Raw genomic sequence first — 22,875 nt, 5'->3', positions numbered from 1 at the left:
TGATCTGTTCGTGATCCCCTTTTTTATCATTCCTATCATTCTGTAATTTAGATTCCAAAAGTGAACACAAAAAAAATATCCTCATGAGTCGAGTTTCTTTCATTTGAAAGGAAGGGTTGGAATGAGAGGGCATAGGATGACGTTACGAGGTGATAGGCTCCAGTGTAATCTAAGGAAATACTATTTTACAGAAAGGGTGGTAGATGCATGGAACAGTCTCCCGGAAGAGGTGGTGGAGACAGAGACTGTGTCTGAATTCAAGAGAGCCTGGGATAGGCACGTGGAATCTCTTAGAGAGAGACAGAGATAATGGTTACTTCAGATGGGCAGACTAGATGGGCCATTTGGCCTTTATCTGCTGTCATATTTCTATGTTTCTCTAACCATAAAGCTCTATGACCTCACAATGCAGATGTAAAGAGCCTTAGCCTATAGGAAGAGGAGATGCAAATGTTAAGAGCCTTAGCCAATAAGGAGAGGAGGAGATAGTGGATGCTGCGGATGGGCCATTTGGCCTTTATCTGCCATCATGTTTCTATAACCATAAAGCTCTATGACCTCACAATGCAGGTGTAAAGAGCCTTAGCCTATAGGAAGAGAAGATGCAAATGTTAAGAGCCTTAGCCAATAAGGAGAGGAGGAGATAGTGGATGCTGCGGATGGGCCATTTGGCCTTTATCTGCCATCAGGTTTCTATAACCATAAAGCTCTATGACCTCACAATACAGGTGTAAAGAGCCTTAGCCTATAGGAAGAGGAGATGCAAATGTTAAGAGCCTTAGCCAATAGGGAGAGGAGGAGATAGTGGATGCTCTGGATGGGCCATTTGGCCTTTATCTGCCATCAGGTTTCTATGGTTCTGTTTCTATGCTGTCTCATCAAAAAAGGGTGCACAGCCCATAGCATATGCAGAAACCTGTTTTTCAAATACCGGTAGTTTAAATCTGAATCCAGGATAACTCTTAGATAACGAAAATGCTGGCATAACTGTACCTGATCTTTCTAAAAATCCAGCACCACCATGGTCTTGTAAGTTGAATAGAAAGCCAACAGGCCTTGGTTATCTTTAAAATGAGTATCAGCTTATTATTTTGCAAACAATTTTCTACCATCTCCAAACAGGCCCACATATCAGACAAATCTGGATTCACTGGGTCTTATAGATCACAGGAAATCCATGATTCACTCAAGATCTGCTTTCAAGACTTTTAATTGCTCTCTCTCTCCTTTTGTTTCACAGAGAGAAGGAATAGAGAGCTTCCGGGAGTTCCTCCAGGGCACCCTCGGAATCTCTCTCCTGCACTTCTGGATTGACTGTGAGGACCTGAAAGAGCGCACCCTGCTGGTAGGGGCTAGTGATCGCCCAGAGGAAGCCCAGCGCCTTTGTACTCAGCTCCTCAGGTAAGCAAAGCTGCAGCTGCACTTCTGTCCATGTTTTGACACGAGCACTGCACCCATTTCATCTGTCAGTGACTGGTAACATCTCCCAACTTTTCTGAGCGTGGGTGCTTGCTCCATTCAGCTTGTGACATCAGAGGCCATGATCTTAGGGTTCTCAAGGAACTGCAATATTGCCTCACACTTTGCTTTATACGGCTACAGAAAAATGTGAGCTGCCAGAGGCCTAGCAGTGAAAATATAAAAGTTAAATAGTTCCTTGTCCAATAGATGCTGGCATTGTAAATTAGAGATTGGGACTTTGGATCATCTTTTATTCTACTGTCCCCATATCTTAGCCTTTTGGAACTCAATCTGGGATCAAATAAATTGTTTATTGGAAAACCATGTAGCGTTGTCATATGATACTGTGATATTTGGAATGTCTATGAGAAAAAAGAGTCAGATATCAGCGTGTAACAACAAACTTTTAATGATTTTGACTGGAGTTGCCATCCAACATATTACTAATAACTGGAAGGATCACAGTAGGCTTAATTTTAATTTTTGGTGGAACTCAGTATGTCACATATATAGAATGGAAAGATTAATAGCGGTACAGAATGGAAATTATAAAAATTTTATTAAAATATGGGACTATTTTTCAATTTTTTCACAGCTATAAATCATTTAGAATACAAAATACTTGTGGGTGCAAAAATTATAACGATAATAAAATTATATAAATAATTAGTGAAGTGCTCAGACCTGATAACCCATTTAGTAGTGATGTCACCACTATGAGGTTAACTAGGGGACCATCATTGCATTCACTTGTCCCCTGCCATCCCTGAATATTGAATACTATGTCCTAACTAGTGGTGGTACTTATCTTCGTTCAGGGGTTGTTCATGTTGAAGGTGTTAACTCTCATTGGTGACTGGTGTCTATTAAAGTGCTCGTGCTTCTTTAAAAATGTTGTTAGTTTCTTAGGTGATCTCCCGTCCCCCCGACCCGGATTTCGTCTCTTCGTCAGGGAGGGACACTAAGAAATTTCAAACAGCGAACTGATATCGGCTCGCTATAGTCAGAGAAGTTCAGAATGGACTGACTATAGCGAGCCGATATCAGTTCGCTGTTTGAAATTTCTTAGTGTCCCTCCCTGACGAAGAGACGAAATCCGGGTCGGGGGGACGGGAGATCACCTAAGAAACTAACAACATTTTTAAAGAAGCACGAGCACTTTAATAGACACCAGTCACCAATGAGAGTTAACACCTTCAACATGAACAACCCCTGAACGAAGATAAGTACCACCACTAGTTAGGACATAATATTCAATATTCAGGGATGGCAGGGGACAAGTGAATGCAATGATGGTCCCCTAGTTAACCTCATAGTGGTGACATCACTACTAAATGGGTTATCAGGTCTGAGCACTTCACTAATTATTTATATAATTTTATTATCGTTATAATTTTTGCACCCACAAGTATTTTGTATTCTAAATGATTTATAGCTGTGAAAAAATTGAAAAATAGTCCCTGTTAGCCACAGATTACTAAGGAACTTATCTCTCTATTGAGTAATTAAATTAAAATATGGGAGCCATTAACATCTTTCTGTCATGATTAGATGCCATTTTTCTATTAATTACACATCATTCAGTATTGGGTGGGGGGTGGGAGGGGGAGTCAAGAGAGCTTGCAAAACCCGGACAGATTCCCCCCTTTTAAGAAAATATACGGGCACCCAAACAGTCAAGAGGACATGTCTGGGTTTTTTCCTGGACGTCTGGTAGCCCTATGTGATCTTGGCATGATCTTTCGCAACCAGTTCACACACTGTGTAACAGCAAAACAGGAGCTTTACGTCACTGTTTCTCGCAAATCTAACGCCATTGTTCGACCTCATATGGTTCTTGATATGCGAGACATTATATAATTTGGTCCCCCTGAGAAGGAAGTGTTTTCGAAACACGGACCATGTCGGGTCCTGTCTTTTTATTACAGAGAACCATCCTTATTTTATTGACTGCAATAAAGTTCCTCTGCTTGTAACTCGTTTTACACTACAGTGGAACCTTGGTTTGTGAACATAATTCATTCCAGAAGCAAAGTTCTCGTATATCAAAGCGAGTTTCCCCATAGAAAGTAAGGGAAACTGAGATGATTTGTTCCACTTCCCAAAAAGACCCCCCCTGAGGCCTCTGGCGCCCTCCCCCCCCCCCGAGAACCAGCATCGTCCCCCTGCCCATCCGCTTGCCCACCCAAACCCTTACCACGATTGGGCACCAGCATGTCCTGTGGGTTGGTGCTGCATACCGGTGCCGAGAGATCCTGCCACTAATCTCTGCTGGGCCTTGAGCATCTGCGCATGCTCAAGGCCTTCTGGCTTTCGCTCTCTCCGAGATTCTAATTGCCCAGCAGAGATCAGTGGCAGGTGGTAGGCTCTTTCGGCATCAGCACGTCCTGTGGGTTGGTATGCGTGCCAGTGCCCGATTGCAGTAAGGGCTTGGGATGACGGTTCTTGAGGGGGATGACGGTTCTTGGAGGTGGGGGCTCACCTATCGAGTCAACGCTCAGTTTGCGATGCAAGATTTGTGAGAATATTTTGCTCGTCTTGCAAAACACTCGCAAACCGCGTTACTCGCAAACCGGGGTCTAACTGTATTCGTTTTGGTTTTGTTGTTGGGCTCCGTATTACAAACCTGTTGGATTCTTTTTTGTTTTGTTTTATCTCTGCATGGTGCCACAGCACCGTGTGGAGCATTGTCTAAATAGCAAAAACCATAAAAGCGCTCCTTTGCGCAGTGACTTAAGCAGGAATTTAATTAGTATATTTGGTGCTTCTGTTAATTTAATTTAGATTTTAGTGTGTGTTTTTCTCCTTTAACAGATTACCAGTCTATACTTGTTATTGTTTTGGCTAGATCAGATGTTTGTAGGAAAGTGAATGATGGGTCTAGGTCAGGGGTGTCCAACCTTTTGGCTTCCCTGGGCCGCATTGGCCGAAAAAAATGTTTCTGGGGGCCGCACAAACGCTGCAGCAAGACACAGGAGGGAGCCGGCAAGACGGTAAACACCCGGGGGCAGCAGAGGAAAACACTCGACCGGGGCACAACAAAATACTTCACGGGGCCGCAGGTTAGACACCCCTGGTCTAGGTCATGAGTATCGGTTTCTATCCCTCTAAATAAGTCCAAGAAGTTATGGCAGTTAAACTGTGAACTTATTAATACAAGGGCACTCAGTAAAAAGAAATTTGGCAAGTTAAAGAATACTGTGTTACATGTGCAGCTTGACTGAGCATATTGGCTGCAATTAGTGTTAATTGGCGCTAATTAGCAGTTGCGTGCAGAACTAAGTCAAAATTCTATAAGCTGTGCATGAAAAATCCAAAGCACGTAAGTGCAGGGTGGGGAGACCTGGGAGGGGCCTGAGCGGGTCAGGGTCATGTGCACAGGTGATAGAGTACGAGCAGTTAGGCGTGAGCGTTTACGCCAGTCTTTGAGCTAGCGTAGGTGCCCCCGTGCCAAGCAAGGCAAGTAACTGTAGACTTACTTTAGTATTCTATAGCAGTGGTTCTGCAGGACCACCAGCCAGTTAGGTTTTCTGGAGAGCCCTAATGAATATACATGAGGCAGATTTGCATGCCTGTCACCTCCATTATATGCAAATCTCTCTCATGCATATTCATTAGGGTTATCCCAAAAACCCGACTGGCTGGTGGTCCTCCAGGACAGGGTTGGGAACCACTGTTCTATAACAACAATCGCTCCAGAAAAAAGAGGATGGATTGAGATATCCGGGTTTTCCTTCCACCAAAAACAACGATAGAGACATCTGGATTTTACTTTCATGGAAAGCACTGGAAGTAAAACCCGGATGTCTCAATCCATCTTACTTTTTCTGGAGACGTATGGTAACCCTAGCGATTGCGGAGATAGAACTTGCACTTAGCACGCATCGTCCGGACTCCAGACTTTAGGCGATCTAAGGAAAATCACCCTCTAGGGGGCTGGACTTACCTCCGTGCTGTAGGCGTTCCGAGCAGCGATGGGACAAGCACTTCACGCTCTTTGTTCCTAGGGATGCTGCTGTTGTTAAATCACCTCTCTTCTTATCTTTTGGGGTTATTTGAAGGTGCATTCGGGACAAGTACAAGTACCAGCTCAGCCCTGAGTCTCAGGTGAGTACAGTCACTCGGACGACTCGTTGTAGGAGGGTATGAGCCATCAACCACCGATTCAGACTGTATGAACAATAGGATGGGGTGATTTGGGGGTCACTGTGTTGTTAATTTATTTAGGTATTTGTTTTTAAAATTTATAACCCGCTACATCCAACAGTTTCGAGTGGGGTACAATAAAACATACATAGAATACATAACAACAGACCATGATTAACGTGAAATAAAACTGTTTACATCACCGAGGTATTCAATTATAAATACTACTGATAAACACATTGAAACAAAATTGCTTTCAAATATTTTCTAAATTTCAAGACCCCAGGCAGCGATCTAACTTCTAAAACACAGATTCCAGGCGTGCCCTGACGAAACGCTGGTAAGGAGAGATGCCGGCTTTGGTTGACTGCTTAAAAGACGTGCCTCTTGCAGTGAGAGACACGTCATGTAGGCCAGTGTTTCTCAACCTATGGTATATGTACCCCAGGGGGTACGTGGGATAGCCGCCACCCAGGATCTCTCCCTGCCTGCCTCCCCCCCCCCCCCCGCTGAAGCTTCCACTGATTCCTCCCTGCTACCCGATACGCTACATCCACCCCCCCAAGACCGCCCCCGCCCGACATGCTCCATCCAATCATCCCTCGCTGCCGCAGCAACTCTTGGCAAGGAAGGGCCAGGCGTGTGCAGCAATTGCATGCTGCCTGCCCACAAGCCTTCCCCCTCCCGATGTTAATTCTGTCATAAGAACATAAGAACATAAGCAGTGCCTCCGCCGGGTCAGACCATAGGTCCATCCTGCCCGGCAGTCCGCTCCCGCGGCGGCCCAAACAGGTCACGACCTGTCTGAATCACCAGAAGGGGCTCCCTTGCCACCTTGGTTTCTCATTGAAGTCCTATCTTCCCATCGTAGTCCTAACCCTCCGGTCTTGCACATGCACGACCTGTTGGGTTTCTATACTTGTGTTACATCCCAGCTCCTCCCTCAGTATCCCACGATCCCTTTATCCCTCAGGAATCCGTCCAATCCCTGTTTGAATCCCTGTACCGTACTCTGCCTGATCACTTCCTCCGGTAGCGCATTCCAAGTGTCCACGACCCTTTGGGTGAAAAAAAACTTCCTTGCATTTGTTTTGAACCTATCTCCCTTCAGTTTCTCCGAATGCCCCCTCGTACTTGTTGTCCCCTTCAGCCTGAAGAATCTGTCCCTATCCACCCTCTCTATGCCCCTCATGATCTTGAAGGTCTCTATCATATCTCCCCTGAGCCTCCTTTTTTCCAGAGAGAAGAGCCCCAGCCTATCCAACCTCTCGGCGTATGGGCAGTGTTCCAGCCCTTTTACCAGTTTCGTTGCTCTCCTTTGGACTCTCTCAAGTACCGCCATGTCCTTCTTGAGGTGTGGCGACCAATACTGAACGCAGTATTCCAGATGTGGACGCACCATCGCTCGATACAATGGCATGATGACTTCCCGCGTCCTGGTTGTTATGCCCCTCTTTATGATGCCCAGCATCCTGTTGGCTTTTTTCGAGGCTGCTGTGCACTGTGCAGATGGCTTCAGTGATGCATCCACCAGCACACCCAAATCTCTCTCAAGTCTGCTGTCTCCCAACAATGCCCCCCCCCAATTTGTAGTTGAACAACGGGTTCTTTTTCCCTATATGCATGACCTTGCATTTTTCCACGTTAAAGCGCATTTGCCATTTGTTTGCCCAGTCTTCCAGCTTGTCCAGGTCCCTTTGCAGGTCCTCACACTCCTCCCTGGACCTAACTCTACCGCACAGTTTGGTATCGTCTGCAAATTTTATAACCTCGCACTTTGCCTCCTTTTCCAGGTCATTGATAAATATGTTGAAGAGTAACGGCCCCAGCACCGATCCCTGTGGCACACCGCTCGTGACTCCCCGCCAGTCAGAATATTGGCCCTTCACTCCGACCCTCTGCAGTCTACCCGACAACCAGTGCTTGATCCATCTGTGCACATCCCCTCCCACCCCGTGGTTCCACAGCTTCCTAAGCAGCCTTTCATGTGGCACCTTGTCGAAAGCCTTTTGAACATCGAGGTAAATGATGTCTATGGGTTCCCCATTGTCCACCCGACTGCTTATTCCCTCAAAGAAGTACAGAAGGTTCGTTAGGCACGACCTTCCCTTACAGAATCCGTGCTGGCTTGTTCTCAGTAGGCCATTCCTCTCGATGTGCTCGCAAATGCCGTCCTTGATCATAGCTTCCACCATCTTCCCTATAATTGAAGTCAGGCTCACCGGCCTGTAGTTCCCGGGGTCACCCCTCGATCCCTTCTTGAAGATAGGTGTGACATTCGCCAATTTCCAGTCCTCTGGTACCTCACCAGTTTTCAAGGATAGGTTGCAAACATGCTGGATTGTGCCCGCTATTTCTTGTCTTAGTTCCTTCAGAACCCTTGGGTGGATCCCGTCCGGGCCCGGTGATTTACCGCATTTTAACCTGTCTATCTGTTTGAGGACATCCTCCTTACTTACCTCTATGTGCTCCAATTTTTCGGCCTGTTCCCCACTCATGAGCTCCTCTGAGTCCGGTATATTAGATGTGTCTTCGCTCGTGAAAACCGACGAGAAGAACGTGTTCAACCTCTCAGCTACCTCTTTATCCTCCTTAATCACTCCCTTCCTATCCCCATCATCCAACGGCCCCACCTCCTCTCTCGCTGGTCGCTTCCCCTTTATGTAACTGAAGAATGCCTTGAAGTTTTTCGCCTCCCTGGCCAGCCCCTCTTCGTATTCCCCTTTCGCTTTTCTAACCTCTTGGTGACCTGTCATCGGAGAGAAGGTTCCAGGCTAGCTAAGCAGCGATTACCGATGTCTCTCCTCCTTTTCCTGCACCTCCCTTCCTCCAGGATCCCCTACCAAAGTGACAGGTTCAGGGTCGCGGCCGGATGGGCATCCGTGCATGCGCGAACATCAACGTGATGACGTCACGCATGCACGTGACCTCATCGCATCGATGTCCATGCACTCCCGGGTGCCTTCTGGCCAGGGGGTAGGATTTAGTGTGGTGCCGGCCGAAATGTTTGAGAGACACTGTTCTAAAGGCAGAGTTCCACAATTCTACATCGCAAATGGAGGACCACCAGGCCAATCGGGTTTTCAGGCTAGCCCTAATGAATATGAATGAGAGAGATTTGCATATAATAGGCATGACAGGCATGCAAATCAGCTCCATGCATATTCATTAGGGCTAGCCTGAAAACCCAATTGGCCTGGTGGTCCTCCAGGACAGGGTTGGGAACCACTGGACTAGAGGTTCCCAATACAAGGTATACAACATACCCCAAGGGGTACACAGAACCGAGCAGCACATGTTTCAAGTGTTGCATCTCTCCCACCCTCCTTCCTTCTCCCCCGAGTCAGCAGCATCTCTCCCATTCTGTTCCTCCTCCCAGTCCGAATTTATCTCGATTGCTGCTGATAGTGGCAGCCTAGCGATTCATACAGGCTTCAGAAAAAGGAGGACGGATTTAGACATCCGGGTTTTACTTCCATTGCTTTTAGTGGCAGTAAAACCCAGATGTCTCTATCCACCCTCCTTTTACTGGAGCCATATGGTAAACCTAGCTAGGCCACGCCACACCTCCTCAAAGGGCCTCAAAGTAATTTTCTGTTTCCTCAGAGGCAGGGCGTGGCCTAGCAAAGGGCCCGAGGCGGCTTGTATGAATTGCTGGGCTGCCACTACAGGCAATGATCAAAGTAATTTAGGGGATTAGAAAGGGGTGCTGAAGAACTGGAGGAGGGGTGAGATAGGGGATGCTGCTGGCCCTGGGGCAGGATGAGAGAGGGAGGTGCTGCTAGTCCTGGGAGGGGAGGGGAGAAGGAGAGGTAGTGATGGAACTGGAGAGGAGAGTGAGAGGTGCTGCTGGACTGGGAGGGGAGATGAGAGAGAAAGGTGATATTGGAGTGGGAAAGGGAGGAGTGCTGCTGGCCCTGGGGGCAAGAGAGGGACAAACAGGACAAAAGGGTGAATCATAAAAACTGGGTGGCAACAGGGGCGAATTTAGGTCCAAGAAAAGAAGGCAGAAGCTTGGCATTGATTTTTAGCTCCAGGTTCTTACATTAGGCTCATAAATCGAGACCCGAACTTATAAGCATAACTTTTAAAGTCCTACATTAAGATGAATTTTCAGACAAAACTCAGGGTCTTTTTTGACTAAGCTCCAGCAGTGGAGGAGGGACACGTCAAACTCTGTGCAGGCACACCACATACTAAAAAATAGTTCTATTTTTTTCACGGAGGGGGTGCCTCTGAGGTGGAGAGTGAGTGCATCTATGCTAATCGATTAGTGTTCTCATAGCTCCAGGCCTCTGTCACTTTCTGCTATGTATTGACTAATCACTGCTTTCCTCTATCTCCCATACGTTAGGCACAGATGCGTGTGGCTCAGGACGACCCAGAGCTGGCTCTGTCGACCCTCAGTAGATCTCAGTATGGTGCACTCCGCCGCTTACGCTCATATTGGGTTCCCAGATTTCTCATCCATCAGCAGCGGATTAGGTACATGGATATGTGCTTTTAAAGATAAGGATACCATATGTGTACCTGCATATTTAAGTTGGCTGTGGCCTCTCTATTTGCAACTATGGCGATTGAGCACAGGAATCGTTGTTCTGTTTGTCGGTGTCTCTGTGAAGTTGTCAAACTCAGTCATAGAGCATGATAGTTTTGAAGAGGGAGAGTGTAGTGCAGTGGTTAAAGCTACAGCCTCAGCACCCTGAGGTTGTGGATTCAAACCCACACTGCTCCTTTTGACCCTGGATAAGTCACTTAATCCCCCCATTGCCCAAGGTACATTAGATAGGTTGTGAGCCTGCCATGACAGAGAAAAATGCTTCAGTACCTGAATAAATTCATGTAAACCATTCTGAGCTCCCCTGGGAGAATGGGATAGAAAATGGAAAGAATAAAGATGGAGGTTAGACAGTCAGTCCACAAAGTGCATCCCCTGACACTTTGATGGCATTTACTGGGGGCTGCCATGCTATCAGTGCAATACACATATGAGAATTAAGTTAAAAAATATTCAAGAACTTGTAATCTCAAGATTATAACATTGGCATTATCACAGTTCAAACATCAGAGAACAAAGACAAGAAAAATGGACTCAGCCCACATGCTAAGAACAAGAAATAAAGAAAGGGGGGTGGAGTCTTTTGGTTGAAAGGCTTTTAATTTAACTTTCATTACACGAGTTCCATTAATGGTCCAGCAAGGATTATATATTTTTTTCTTTTCCACCCTCATTCAGTTTCCTGTTCATCTGCTTGCTACATACTTTTGTTTATATATAAAAAAGCTTATATTCTCTGAATTGGCCACCGTGAGAACGGGCTCCTGGGCTTGATGGACCATTGGTCTGACCCAGTGAGGCTATTCTTATGTTTGCACCTACCGACAAATGCTTCCTGCACACTGCTCAGGCTTAGAAAGGTTTGCTATTCGGTGCTATTTGAGCAACAGTGTCACGTCCTCACTGAGTGTGAAGTGACTTACAGTATCTCGACCCTCGACCACAAGAGGACATCCGCTCAAGCTCAGGGGAGGGAAGTTCCGTGGAGACACCAGGAAATACTTCTTCACGGAGAGAGTGATTGAGCATTGGAACGAGCTTCCAGTGCAAGTGGTCGAGGCACGCAGCATCTCAGACTTCAAGAACAAATGGGATACCTATGTGGGATCCCTACGAGGTCATGCCAAGGGATAGGGTCACTAGGACTGAATGAGCGGGTCAGTAGAGTGACAGTATAATTACAATTATTCTTTAGGGGGTCAGTAGACTTAAGAGGGTGGGTAAATAGTGTGGGCAGACTTGATGGGCTATGGCCCTTATCTGCCGTCATCTTTCTATGTTTTTATCTCAGTCACAGGGAACATCAGGAGAAGCCGAATTTGAACAGCTCTGTAGTAACTATCCTATAGGAAACAGGCTCTGTATCCTTATGTCCATCTCCTGAGCTCTTCACTTTTAGAGGCGAACAAGCTTTGTATCTTGGAGTCAGTAGAGGTGAACAGCTCTGTATCCTTGTGACAATCCATCACTTAAACACTGAGTTGTCAATGTTATGAGAAATGTGTCCAGTAGTAAGTACTTGATATCTAATTTGAAACTGGGTCTGTTTCTTTCTTTCATATATTATTATTATTATTATTATTTTTTTTTTTTTAGAACAAGCCTGAATCCGAGCTCCGCCATGAAAACACGACCTCTGAATACCAGTGACTTTATGCCTTGTATCAGTGTTGCTCCATCACTTCCTGTCTCTGGCAGTCACTCCGTCAGCTGTATAAAGAGAACCGGAGACTGGTGTAGCGTGAGGGTTTGTGTCTCTTAACAAATGAAAGGCTTAGCAGAGTCTGGCAATGAGAGCAGAACAACTTTCACATCTGTGCAAGCACTTTCTCACAGCACCTGAACTTTCAGGGCAGGGCCAGCCTGCAGTCTGAATATCAGGGAGTCTCTCTCTCTCTGAAAATTGGTGCAAAGCCTAACCATAAACAGCACCCACAAACTTTGTGCCAATATGGACTGCAAACTGCTTCTGAAATTTACAGAGCTGATAGAAATATAGCTTTCTCTAAGGTAATAGTTAGGCCGAGCCAGTCCTGCTTTCACTTCATTTCATCTATAAACTCTTAGCTTCTGCTTTTCTTGAAGTCAGTGGAGTTAATCCTTGGTTGGACTATTGTTGAAGCCTTGTCAAGTATCAAATTTATTTAACATTTCTTATACCGCTCAATAACACTTCTGAGTGACATACAATAAAAATATAGCTTTCATTATACACAATAGGAGTGAACATTTGACAAACAGAATCTGCATCATAAACTTAGACAATGACGGACAGAAACAAATGGAAAAAGGGGAGGAACTACAATATTTTAAAAAAGAGAACAATTAAGGAAAAAAATGACAGGGAGGGGAAGGATGTTGCCATCTGCAGTCAGCATGCGTTTAGCCCTTACAAGGGCAATTAGGCATCGAATGCGTCTTGAAACAGAAATGGTTTTAGCTGTGTTTTAAAATGAAGCAGAGATACTTCTTCACGAATGTAATTAGGAATAGAATTCCAAAGCGATGGCGCAGTCACGGCAAAGTTATTTGATCTTATCGTGTTAATATGCTCTAGAGATGGGATCGCATGAAGGTTTTGTGTCATAGAACGAAGTGTGTTTAGATGGACAGTGGGGAATTAGTAAGCCAATGATAAATTCTGGTTGGTTACTTTGGCGTGTCTTGAGTGTAAGTAATAGAATTTTATAACTAATCCTATGTTCAACGGGCAGCCAATGTTCTTTGTGCAGGAGGGGGGAAACGTGGTCATAATTTTTGGCGTTAAATATAATTTTTATTGCGGTGTTTTGCACAATTTGGAGGCGTCTTAGTTCTTTTTTTAGTTATGCCTGAGCTAGTTATTAAAACTTTTATTTATGGCCTTGTGTTGTATCAATACCATGATTGCAAAGCTGTTATTATTTTCAAAATATAACACACTATAATGTATAAATATTATCAAATCTTTTTTAATAAAACAATTCTTCTACTACTGTCAAATTCTTGTCCCATCAAAAATATTGAATCATGTCAAAAGCATTCCTAATCCCCCCTAAAATGCACAAATACATCTTGCATTTAACAAATTACAATCATATTATATATTTATTTATTTAAGACACTTGTAGCCCGCATATCAACCATCTATGCGGATAACAACAAGTACTCTTGATGGGATTTTTCATCAAGATAAGATTTACTCTGATTTATCTTACGATTTACAGAAGAAAAGAGCAAGAGTGAGCTGGACTTGTATATAGAATCATGGATTTTTAATATGGTGATACTCGCATATCTTTCAAATTTGGTTACTTTGTCATCTTGTAATTGCTTGGCTTTTTATTTTAAGGCACATGTGTAAGTTGTTTATTGTATGCTGTGATTTGAATAATCTGCTATGTTTTGTTTGATTATGTATGTATATGCGGGCTACAAGTGTCTTAAATAAATAAATATATAATATGATTGTAATTTGTTAAATGGAAGATGTATTTGTGCATTTTAGGGGGATTAGGAATGTTTCTGACATGATTCAATATTTCTGATGGGACAAGAATTTGACAGCAGAAGAAATGTTTTATGCATAAAGATTTGATAATATTTATACATTATAGTGCTATATATTTTGAAAATAATAACAGCTTTGCAATAGTGTTGATTAATTAGCAATCTAGAAGCTATATTGATATAATCCTCAAATAAAGAATTTTTGATTATCAAGTAGTTTCTGTGTGCTGTATCAGACACAGCCAGACACTCACCTATGTGCATCGGAGCAGTCACTGCCACTGCCGGCGCTAAAACCCGAGCTATGCGTTAGTAAAGGAAGAGGTTATTTATGTCCATGCACTCCAGATGCACCTGCAAGCCATCAGGTAGGGTTAGCACCTGACTCTATGTCATAAGGAGCAACTGGCAACTCTGATTTTCTTGGAAAACTCAACGGGACAATCAGAGTTACAATACAAATGCAAATCCATGCATGACACAGGGTAAAGCCAGGACTGGCAATCCTACTTTCAGGACTTATTCTGATACAGAGCTTCTCAGGCCACTCAGCCAGCTCCGGGTTTCAGTTTATCCACCAGGAATAATCAAGAATTAGAGCAGCACAGACAATGCTGTCACGTCCCAGGTTGGAGATTTTAGGTGAGTCCTGGATTCTGGCAGTCCTATCCTAATGCAGTATGGGGCTGGCAGCACTCATTTCACTGGGTAAAACAAGGGACTACAAATCCCACATTGCTTTGCAATGTTGCACTCAAACCCACAACTGCCCCCCCCCCCCAATCTCTCTCCTGGAAATAGCTAACTTGGTGGCTCCGTGTAGATTTAATCATAGAAGCAGGTTAACAGGCAGATTACTGGTTTACTTCGTACCTTGACAATCGTACCTCACTAGTTAGATTTAACAATGAACACTCTGAAGCCTACTCTTCTTTTTTCGGAATTCCACAAGTTTCCATTCTGTCCCCTCTCCTGTTCAACATCTTTCTCTCTCCATTACTAAGTATCTGTCAGTCAATTGGTTTCACACCTTTTTCCTACGCCGATGACATTCAACTTATTCATCCACTAGATCCAGAAAATATCAATGACATCCCGTCGATCAATAAAAAGCTTGAAATAATTCAAAACTGGCTTAATTCGAATAAATTGGCATTAAACATAAAAAAAACCAAAACAATGCTCTTCACTTGGAAAAAGGACAATGGCTTGAAGACCCCATTTGTCCTTAATAATACCCCCTTAAATTTAGTTTCCACTTTAAAAATTCTTGGGGGTCGTAATTGACGATAAATTACTTTACCATGAACATATCTCTTACATAGTTAAAACTTGCTTTTTTAAGTTACGCTTAATCTGATCAACCACCAAATTTCTTACCCCCAAATCAATCAAAATACTGATCCACTCTCTGATTATAGCAAAAATAGATTATTGTAACGCACTTTTACTCAATATCTCTCAAAAAGAAAAAAAAAGATTGCAGATCATACAAAACACAGCGATCAAGTTAATATACAATGCCAAGAAATATGATCATGTTTCGCCATTGATGATCGATGCCCATTGGCTCCCAATCAGCCATCACATATCCTTTAAGGTCATGTTGCTTATATTTAAAACTTTAACTTTTAATGAACCTCAATTCATATCTAAAATGTTAATACCTCTTAACACTATACGTCCACTTCGGTCATCATATCAAAATCTTTATTTGTCCCTTCCTTAAAAATAGTAGGCATGAGAAGATCAGACATGTTCTCTGTAATGGGCCCTCAATGGTGGAATTCTCTGCCACAATATATTAAAAACGAAAAGGATCTTACACTTTTTAAAAAATCGCTAAAATCTTATCTCTTTAAAGATGCTTTTAACATTTAAATTTATTTTAAATTTAAAATGTGCTTTAGTCTCAACCCCCTCCATTTCCTTTTGTATTTTCCTTGCTTGTCTATTTCTTCTAAGATAAAAATTGTAACTTTTCCTCCTTCCCTCCCTTCTCATGTTTGTATTAAATTATTGAATCTTTTATTTGGTTTGTTTTTATGTAATTTACGTTATTTTAAAAATTTTGTTCGTCGCTTAGTAATTCAAATAGGCGATTCATCAAATGCTAATAATAAACTTGATAAACTTGATTACGGTTATCAATTGCAGAGATACCAGGTCACGTGGTTCCAGCCTGGAGCCTTTTAGGCCAGTCTTGATTTTGAAACTACATCCTAAAACAGGGGTAGGGAACTCCGGTCCTCAAGAACCGTATTCCAATCGTGTTTTCAGTATTTCCTCAATGAATATGCATGAGAACTATTTGCATGCACTGCTTTCAATGCATATTCATTGGAGAAATCCTGAAAAGCCGACTGGAATACAGCTCTCGAGGACCAGAGTTCCTTACCCCTGTCTTAAAACATTGTAGGGTTTGAAGCTCCTTGCCCATAGAAAGCAGAGCTGCAAGTCCCATAATGCACCAGGATGGGGAGGGTGTCAGAAATCATGGACCGTCCAATAATCTCCAGCCAAGAAATGGGTAATTTTATCATCTCTGCAATTGTGGAAGCTCATTGATTTGTATTTAAAGAATGTGTATAGTTGTTATATAAGATAAGCTGGTGTTTAAACGTTAAAAAAGAAAAAAAAAAATCAATACGAAATCCCTAAGGCAGCCATTCCCAACCCAGGCCTCGGGGCACATCTAGTCCCATCGGGTTTTCAGGATGTCTACAATGAATACTGAAGAGAGGCAGTGCATGCAAATCTAGCTCATGCATATTCAGTGTGGATATCCTGACAACCCAATGGGACTGGGTTGGGAATGGCTGCCTTAAGCAAAACAGACAAATATAAAGTGAATTACAATCTTTAGCCCAGGTCAACAACATCCTTCTGAAATTTTCCCAGCAGATTTCTGTCCATGTTTTCCTGACAGTTTTTAGAGGGCTGTCCAGGTGTCCAGGATTTCCAAAACCTGGCAGATTGTCTGGGTTTTGGAAGGCCCCGAGCTTGGGACTGCGTCTGGAGGGCCTCTGCGCAAGTGCGAACGTCAATGTTATGATGTCATATGCATGCATGCATGTGCATGACATCATCATGCTGACATCTGCATATGTGCAAAGGCCCTTCAGACGCAGCCCCGAGCTCAGGGAAGAAGACACGAGGTTTGTGTGCAGGCCTCTGTTTTTTGAAAGAGGAAATCTGATAACCCTAAATAAAAGGAATTACAGCTGGCACAAAACTTTAGCTTCTTCCTGCACCACCGAGGCTACCACCATCTGAACCCTGCCCTGCTTTTGGAAGCATGCAAAGAATTTACTTGGAAACCACATTTGTAATGTTCTTCACTTGGCATGATGACACCCACAAAGTACAATGCTCGATTTTCCCCATTCCCAACTATTTTACAATAACGCTAGCTAGTGTGAGGGTCGAACAGGTTCTTTTCTGGTACCGCTTAGGTGATGAAAAGTAATGTGCTCCATATGTCCTGTGTGTTCTAGCTTTTGACCCCTCACAAGAATGAGAATCCCAGGGTTCCCAGTTCTGCCCAGACTCCAGATGCACAGGGGAACATCCCCGAGGCTCTTCTGATGGATAAGCTGCTCACAGCTCTGAAAGGGACAAGCGACATGGGCTGTGCATTCCTGTATTACCTCACCAGGTGACTGGCATACCTCCTCTTGCAATTAGTGAGTTTGAGAGAGCCAGTAACCCATGTGTGTACAGTCACTCCCTGTTTCTCTCTCTCTCTAGGTTTGAGAGTGCTGATAAGACCCGTGCATTTCTGCTCTGGAGGGACCTGGAAGATTTGCGGGCAGCAGAGGCCAGAAGGGCAGACAGACATTATATACAGTGCTTGGCCTGGAGAATCTTCAACAAGTATCTTCTGTGTGATGCTGCCTATAGCGTCGGTGAGTTCCTGGTCAGTCACCAAGAGAGACAGGACAGACTGGGCTTGTGTCCTTTCAGAGGAGAATGGCACCAGGGGTTGGCTTTGTGCTCCAGGCTGGGGTCTAAAGGAGTTCTCAACCCACCTAGCCAGTCTGGTGTCCCTCAGGGATTTGTGTTATCTCTTCTGCTGTTTAATGGTTTCCTTAGCCCACTTGATTTACTAATTTAGAAATCTTAGATCAGATGTTACATCTATGCCGGTATCCACAGAGAATCCATATGATCCTGACCTATCTCTGTTGCAGTCGTAACTCGACAAGATTGATGCTTGGAGTTCCGAGAATAGGCTGGTTCTAAATCCCCAAAAGACTGTTGGCCTTTGGGCGACAAGCACTCCACACTCTCCTTCATTTGCACCTTCTCTTCGCTCTAGCCCAATCCAGTTGATTGACTCTATGAAGTATCTGGGTGTTCACATTGATACTGCTCTTACTGTTCACCCACAAATTGCTTCCGTTGTTAGATCAAGTTTTTATTCCCTTTGTCAGATCTGGTCTTTTCATCCTTACATTGGCTCCTCCTGCTGTGCAACACTTCTGTATGTAACACTGTTTACACAGGTCTTCCTGCATCAGCACTTAAGAAGCTTTGGACAGTTCAAAATACCGCTATTAGGCTACTTACCCATGCTCGTCATTTTGTCCATGTAACCCCATTTTTGAAAGAACACCACAGGCTCCCAATCAAGTTCCTTATTGGCCATAAGATTTTGACCTTAGCCTTTAAAACACTTCATTCAGGTTTCCCTCTCTGTTTAGCTATAGACTTCTCCATTCACTATGCTCTTCAATTGCCCACCAACTTACTACCATCTGAGTATTTTACAAAATTGACTTCCACTTAACACTTGTCCTTTTTTGCTACCGTCCCTAGGCTTTGGAATTCCTTATCAGTTGAGATACACTCAGAATTTTCTTACATGATGTATGGGCACTCCTGAAGGTACACCTGTTTTGTCCTTCCCAGAGGGAGTCTAGCCTGGAGGTGGGGGTTGGCCGTTGCAGCACCTGGATATATTTTTTTCTTCTGTCCTGTCTTTTCATCGTACTTCTTTTCTGTCTGATGGTTATGTGAATGGCAGTATATAAGCCTTGAATAAATATAAACATGATATCCCCAATGAATATACATGAGCTCAATTTGCATACAATGAAAGCAGTGCATGCAAATTTAGTTCCTGCATATTCATTGAGGATTTTCTAAAAATCAGACTGATTGGGTATGTCCCAAGGACTGGATTGAGAACCATTTGTCTAGAAAAATGGGTCCCAGCATACTTGAAGTCTTTTTTTGTCATCCAAGAGGAATACAGAATAGTGGGGATTTTAATGTGTTTATTAAATAGCTATTTCAAGCTAGCTTATGTAGACTCTTCAATCATAATACACAATTTTTTGTAGGACATTAGAGATAACGCCAGTTGGACTAAAATAGCAAGATGGCTATAGCACAGTGTCTTATCTGTAATCCCGTTTTTTTGAATTTTTTGTTAGATTTTTAAAGTTGTGTTATATATTTGATAAAGTGCATAGACGTGCTTGTAAACTCAAAATTCATAACTGTTGTCTTCAGTATATACTAATACGTAAATATCCTTCAGCATACTGTTCCAATATTAAAAATACAGCAAACTTAGCTTTGTGGTCGCGTCAAGGAGGGAATGGACAAGCCGACACGATCATGTTTCGCCACTAGGGCTGTTTCAAGGCTCACTCCCCCTAAAAGTAATAAACAAAATTTTTCAGCGAAGCTAAGGCAAAAACAACTTTCAGTCAAACTAATTCAGTTGAATAAAAAAAATTTGAATTATTTAGTCCAAAGTATCTGCGAAAAGGAACTCATCCTTTTTCCTCTCTACTGCATGTTAAGGCTCAGACCAACATTTGAAAATGGCCGATTTTTGTTATCTATATTTTGTTCTTAAAATTCAATAGAAAATTATTGAATAAACCAATCTAAAAAAAAAAATAAGTGAGACGCGTAACTCAGTAGGCATGGCCATCTAGGCGTCTACTGGCCATCTAGGTGTCTACTGGCCATCTAGGCGTCTACTGGCAGGCTCCATTTATAGGATCAGGGCCTTGGTGTATTAATCTTTATTTCCAAACTTAAATTATAGGCTCTTTGGGGTAAGAAAATACCTAACTCGGCTTGAGCCCAGATTTGGAATGGAACATAATTTAAATCTACAGTCCCAATGCAGACTCTGAGCTCCATGTGGCAGTAACACTTTTCTGTGCATCTGAACAGCGATACAAAAAAAGAACAGCATTAGTATCATATTGCCAAGGTTATACAAAGAACACAAAATATTCATGGATACATGGAAAACTTTAAGATATGTAAATAATCTAACTCCTATACCAATTGATAAATCAACAACTCAAACAATTTGGCTAAACCCCAAGATCAAAATCGGCGGTTTCAAAATAATCTGGAAAGATTGGATAAAAGCAGGTATTCGTATTTTGGATGATGTAATAAAAAATGGTAAGTTGCTGGAGTTTTCACAATTGCAACATAAATTTGATCTTAATAAAACTCAATATTTTAAATGGTTGCAATTGAAGCAATCCATTCAGGTAGGGTTCCCTGAATGGAAAAATCTTACTAATTATCACAGTTTGGAATTCCTATGTTTCCAGATTAATTCAACAGGTCATGAAGCTGCACAGTGGTATAAATTAATATCAGGATATATAAATAAAAAACCAAAAAATGGTCTTAGAGACATTTGGAGTATTGAGATAAAGCATCAAATTAGTGCATCTCAATGGCCACAACTTTGGTCTTGGAGGTTAAAATGTACAATGTCAGCATCTATGAGACAAACTTGGTTTTTTCTTTTACATAGAGCTTTATGGACCCCTACACGTTTACATAGAATTGATAGCTCAAAATCTAATAGATGCTGGCACTGTAATGTTGAAATTGGGACATTAGACCATCTTATATTCTTCTGTCCATTTATCTTATCATTCTGGAAATCCATTTGGCCCCAAATTAATAGGATGTTGGAAAACCCAGTAGCCTTGACATATGATACTATATTATTCGGAACAACTATGAGAGCAAAGAGTCAAATATCATCAAACAATAACAAACTATTGTTTATTTTAACTGGAATAGCAATACAGCAAATTACTTTTAATTGGAAAAAACATGATAGATTGAACTATGTATTCTGGTGGAATTCTGTATGTCATATATACAAGATGGAACTCACTATAGCAACTCAGAAAGGATATATAAGTAAATTTAGAAAAATATGGAGACCATTAACTGAGTATTGTGAAAAATGATTAATTTTCCCATATATAATTGTTCAGAAGGGAATGAGGGAGGGAATATATTTATAAATATATATAATTGAATTTTTATATGAACTATGGAAAGAAATTATATTAAAAAAAAAAAAAAAAAAAAAATTTATTCAATTACAATTGATAAAAAGGGAGGGGGGAAGGGAGGGGATATTATTATTACATTAACTAAGTAATATATAAATTTAGATTACTAAAATATAAATATGAATATTATATCACTTTTTCTAAATAAAAAGGTAACTTAAATATTAATATATGAGCTTATCAAGTATGTATATTAAAATTATTGTTGAATTCATGTAATTTACTTGATGTAATATATGAAAATGAATAAAGATTTAAAAACAAAAAAAGAACAGCAGTAGATTAGGAAATCAGACTAAGAAAATTGCTTTGATGTGAGGAGACTGGGTAAAATCTGGGTACCCCCTCCAGAGGGGTGACAATTGAAGGCTCATAGCACCACAGCCCAATATGTTATATTAATTTAAGATTTGATATACCGCTTCTGCATTTTACTGACCTAAGCGGTTTGCAATGTATCAAACTAAAATAAAATAAGGTACTTGAAAAAAACATAACATTATACTTATAGACCACGTTACCAAAAAATTCTAGGCGGTTTACAAAAGATTATAAACATTAAACATAATCGTATCTGTCCCAAAGGCTCACAATCTAGCTAAAATACCTGATAAACTAAAAATATGTGATAACAACATTGGAAACAAATCCACAAAATACAAAGGAACAAATCTAGGTGGAAATGTCCAATCAGAAAGGTGCACAAAAAAAGTGTCTTTCAACTCATCTGATTGATCCAAAATCTTTATTCATCCAAAGTAACAACATTTCCATTAGCTTTTCATTTGCTGCAAGGCTGCGGTATGACGGCGTTTTGATAGAAACGGCATTTCAAGTGGTTCACATAACTGTTTATAGACCCAAAGACCTCCAAGACTCCTGATGCAGGCCGTGAGGCCGAAACATGTACATGTCGGGTCATTGAGTTACTTTGGATGAATAAAGATTTTGGATCAATCAGATGAGTTGAAAGATACTTTTTTTGTGCACCTTTCTGATTGGACATTTCCACCTAGATTTGTTCCATAACAACATATAATACATTTCCAAGATCAAAAATCAAAGAAATAGAAATAATGAAAGAAAATTAAAAATTAAAAATAAAACAAATTTAAGAGATAGAAAAGTCTCTGAAGCGGCCTGATAACAAACAGTCCTATTTTAGTGCAGGACTTAATACAACTCCAGCCCAATTCACAGATCCGTCACTGGCAGAGCTTGAGAGCATCAAAGAAATGAAAATATACATTAAAACATATCTAAAACATATCCACTAAAACTGTTATATGAAATAAATAAATCCAAATCAACTTCAATCAGTACAAATTAAGGCAGATTGCGATCCCCGTTCCATTATTCAATTCGGGAGAGCTCGTTCCAACAGAAGTAGAAACCCAAAGTAAGAGGCGGAAGCTGACGAGAGAAAAATAAAAATCTGTTAAAAGCTTACGTTGCTGACGTTCCTTCCTCTGCAGGGCTCGGCGCAGATGCTTCAGCTTTTCTAAAGAACCTCCACATCTTCCTCAGCACTTGTCCAACAGAGCCTGCAGCGATGGCCTTTGAGCCTGTGGCCGAGCGCGTTCTCGCTGTTCTCTGCGCAGCATGGATCCGCTATCTGCGCTACGACATCGCCTCGTTTCTGGAGTGAGTGACCAGACTGTGGAATAAGGTTAAGGATGAGGTGGGGCCTAGCAGTAGCAAGAGTGTAAGGAAGTATTATGTCAAGAGAGAGAGAGTATGATTTTTTTAAAATTTTTACTGTAATTATGGCTATACTTATATATTTTTGCTCTATATTTTAACCATTTTGGATGCTACTTTGATATGAAAATGTGTATGTGTTGCCAATGACAACTCTTGCAT

The 22,875-nt window shown here is 42.0% G+C and overlaps 1 protein-coding gene across 1 annotated transcript in view; it reads left to right on the top strand.

The window, feature by feature from the left end:
- Positions 1-22,875, top strand: part of LOC117357305 — an 86,836-nt gene that overhangs the window by 45,922 nt on the left and 18,039 nt on the right. Inside the window, exons 8-14 of the mRNA XM_033937676.1 lie at positions 1,241-1,401; positions 5,523-5,568; positions 9,962-10,092; positions 11,762-11,912; positions 17,152-17,312; positions 17,405-17,562; positions 22,488-22,656. Coding sequence (XP_033793567.1) covers positions 1,241-1,401; positions 5,523-5,568; positions 9,962-10,092; positions 11,762-11,912; positions 17,152-17,312; positions 17,405-17,562; positions 22,488-22,656 — 977 coding nt within the window. The remainder of the gene's footprint in view (positions 1-1,240; positions 1,402-5,522; positions 5,569-9,961; positions 10,093-11,761; positions 11,913-17,151; positions 17,313-17,404; positions 17,563-22,487; positions 22,657-22,875) is intronic.

Source organism: Geotrypetes seraphini, chromosome 3, assembly GCF_902459505.1.
Source record: "Geotrypetes seraphini chromosome 3, aGeoSer1.1, whole genome shotgun sequence".
Classification (NCBI taxonomy): domain Eukaryota; kingdom Metazoa; phylum Chordata; class Amphibia; order Gymnophiona; family Dermophiidae; genus Geotrypetes; species Geotrypetes seraphini.
This window is presented reverse-complemented; position numbering and strand designations above follow the sequence as displayed.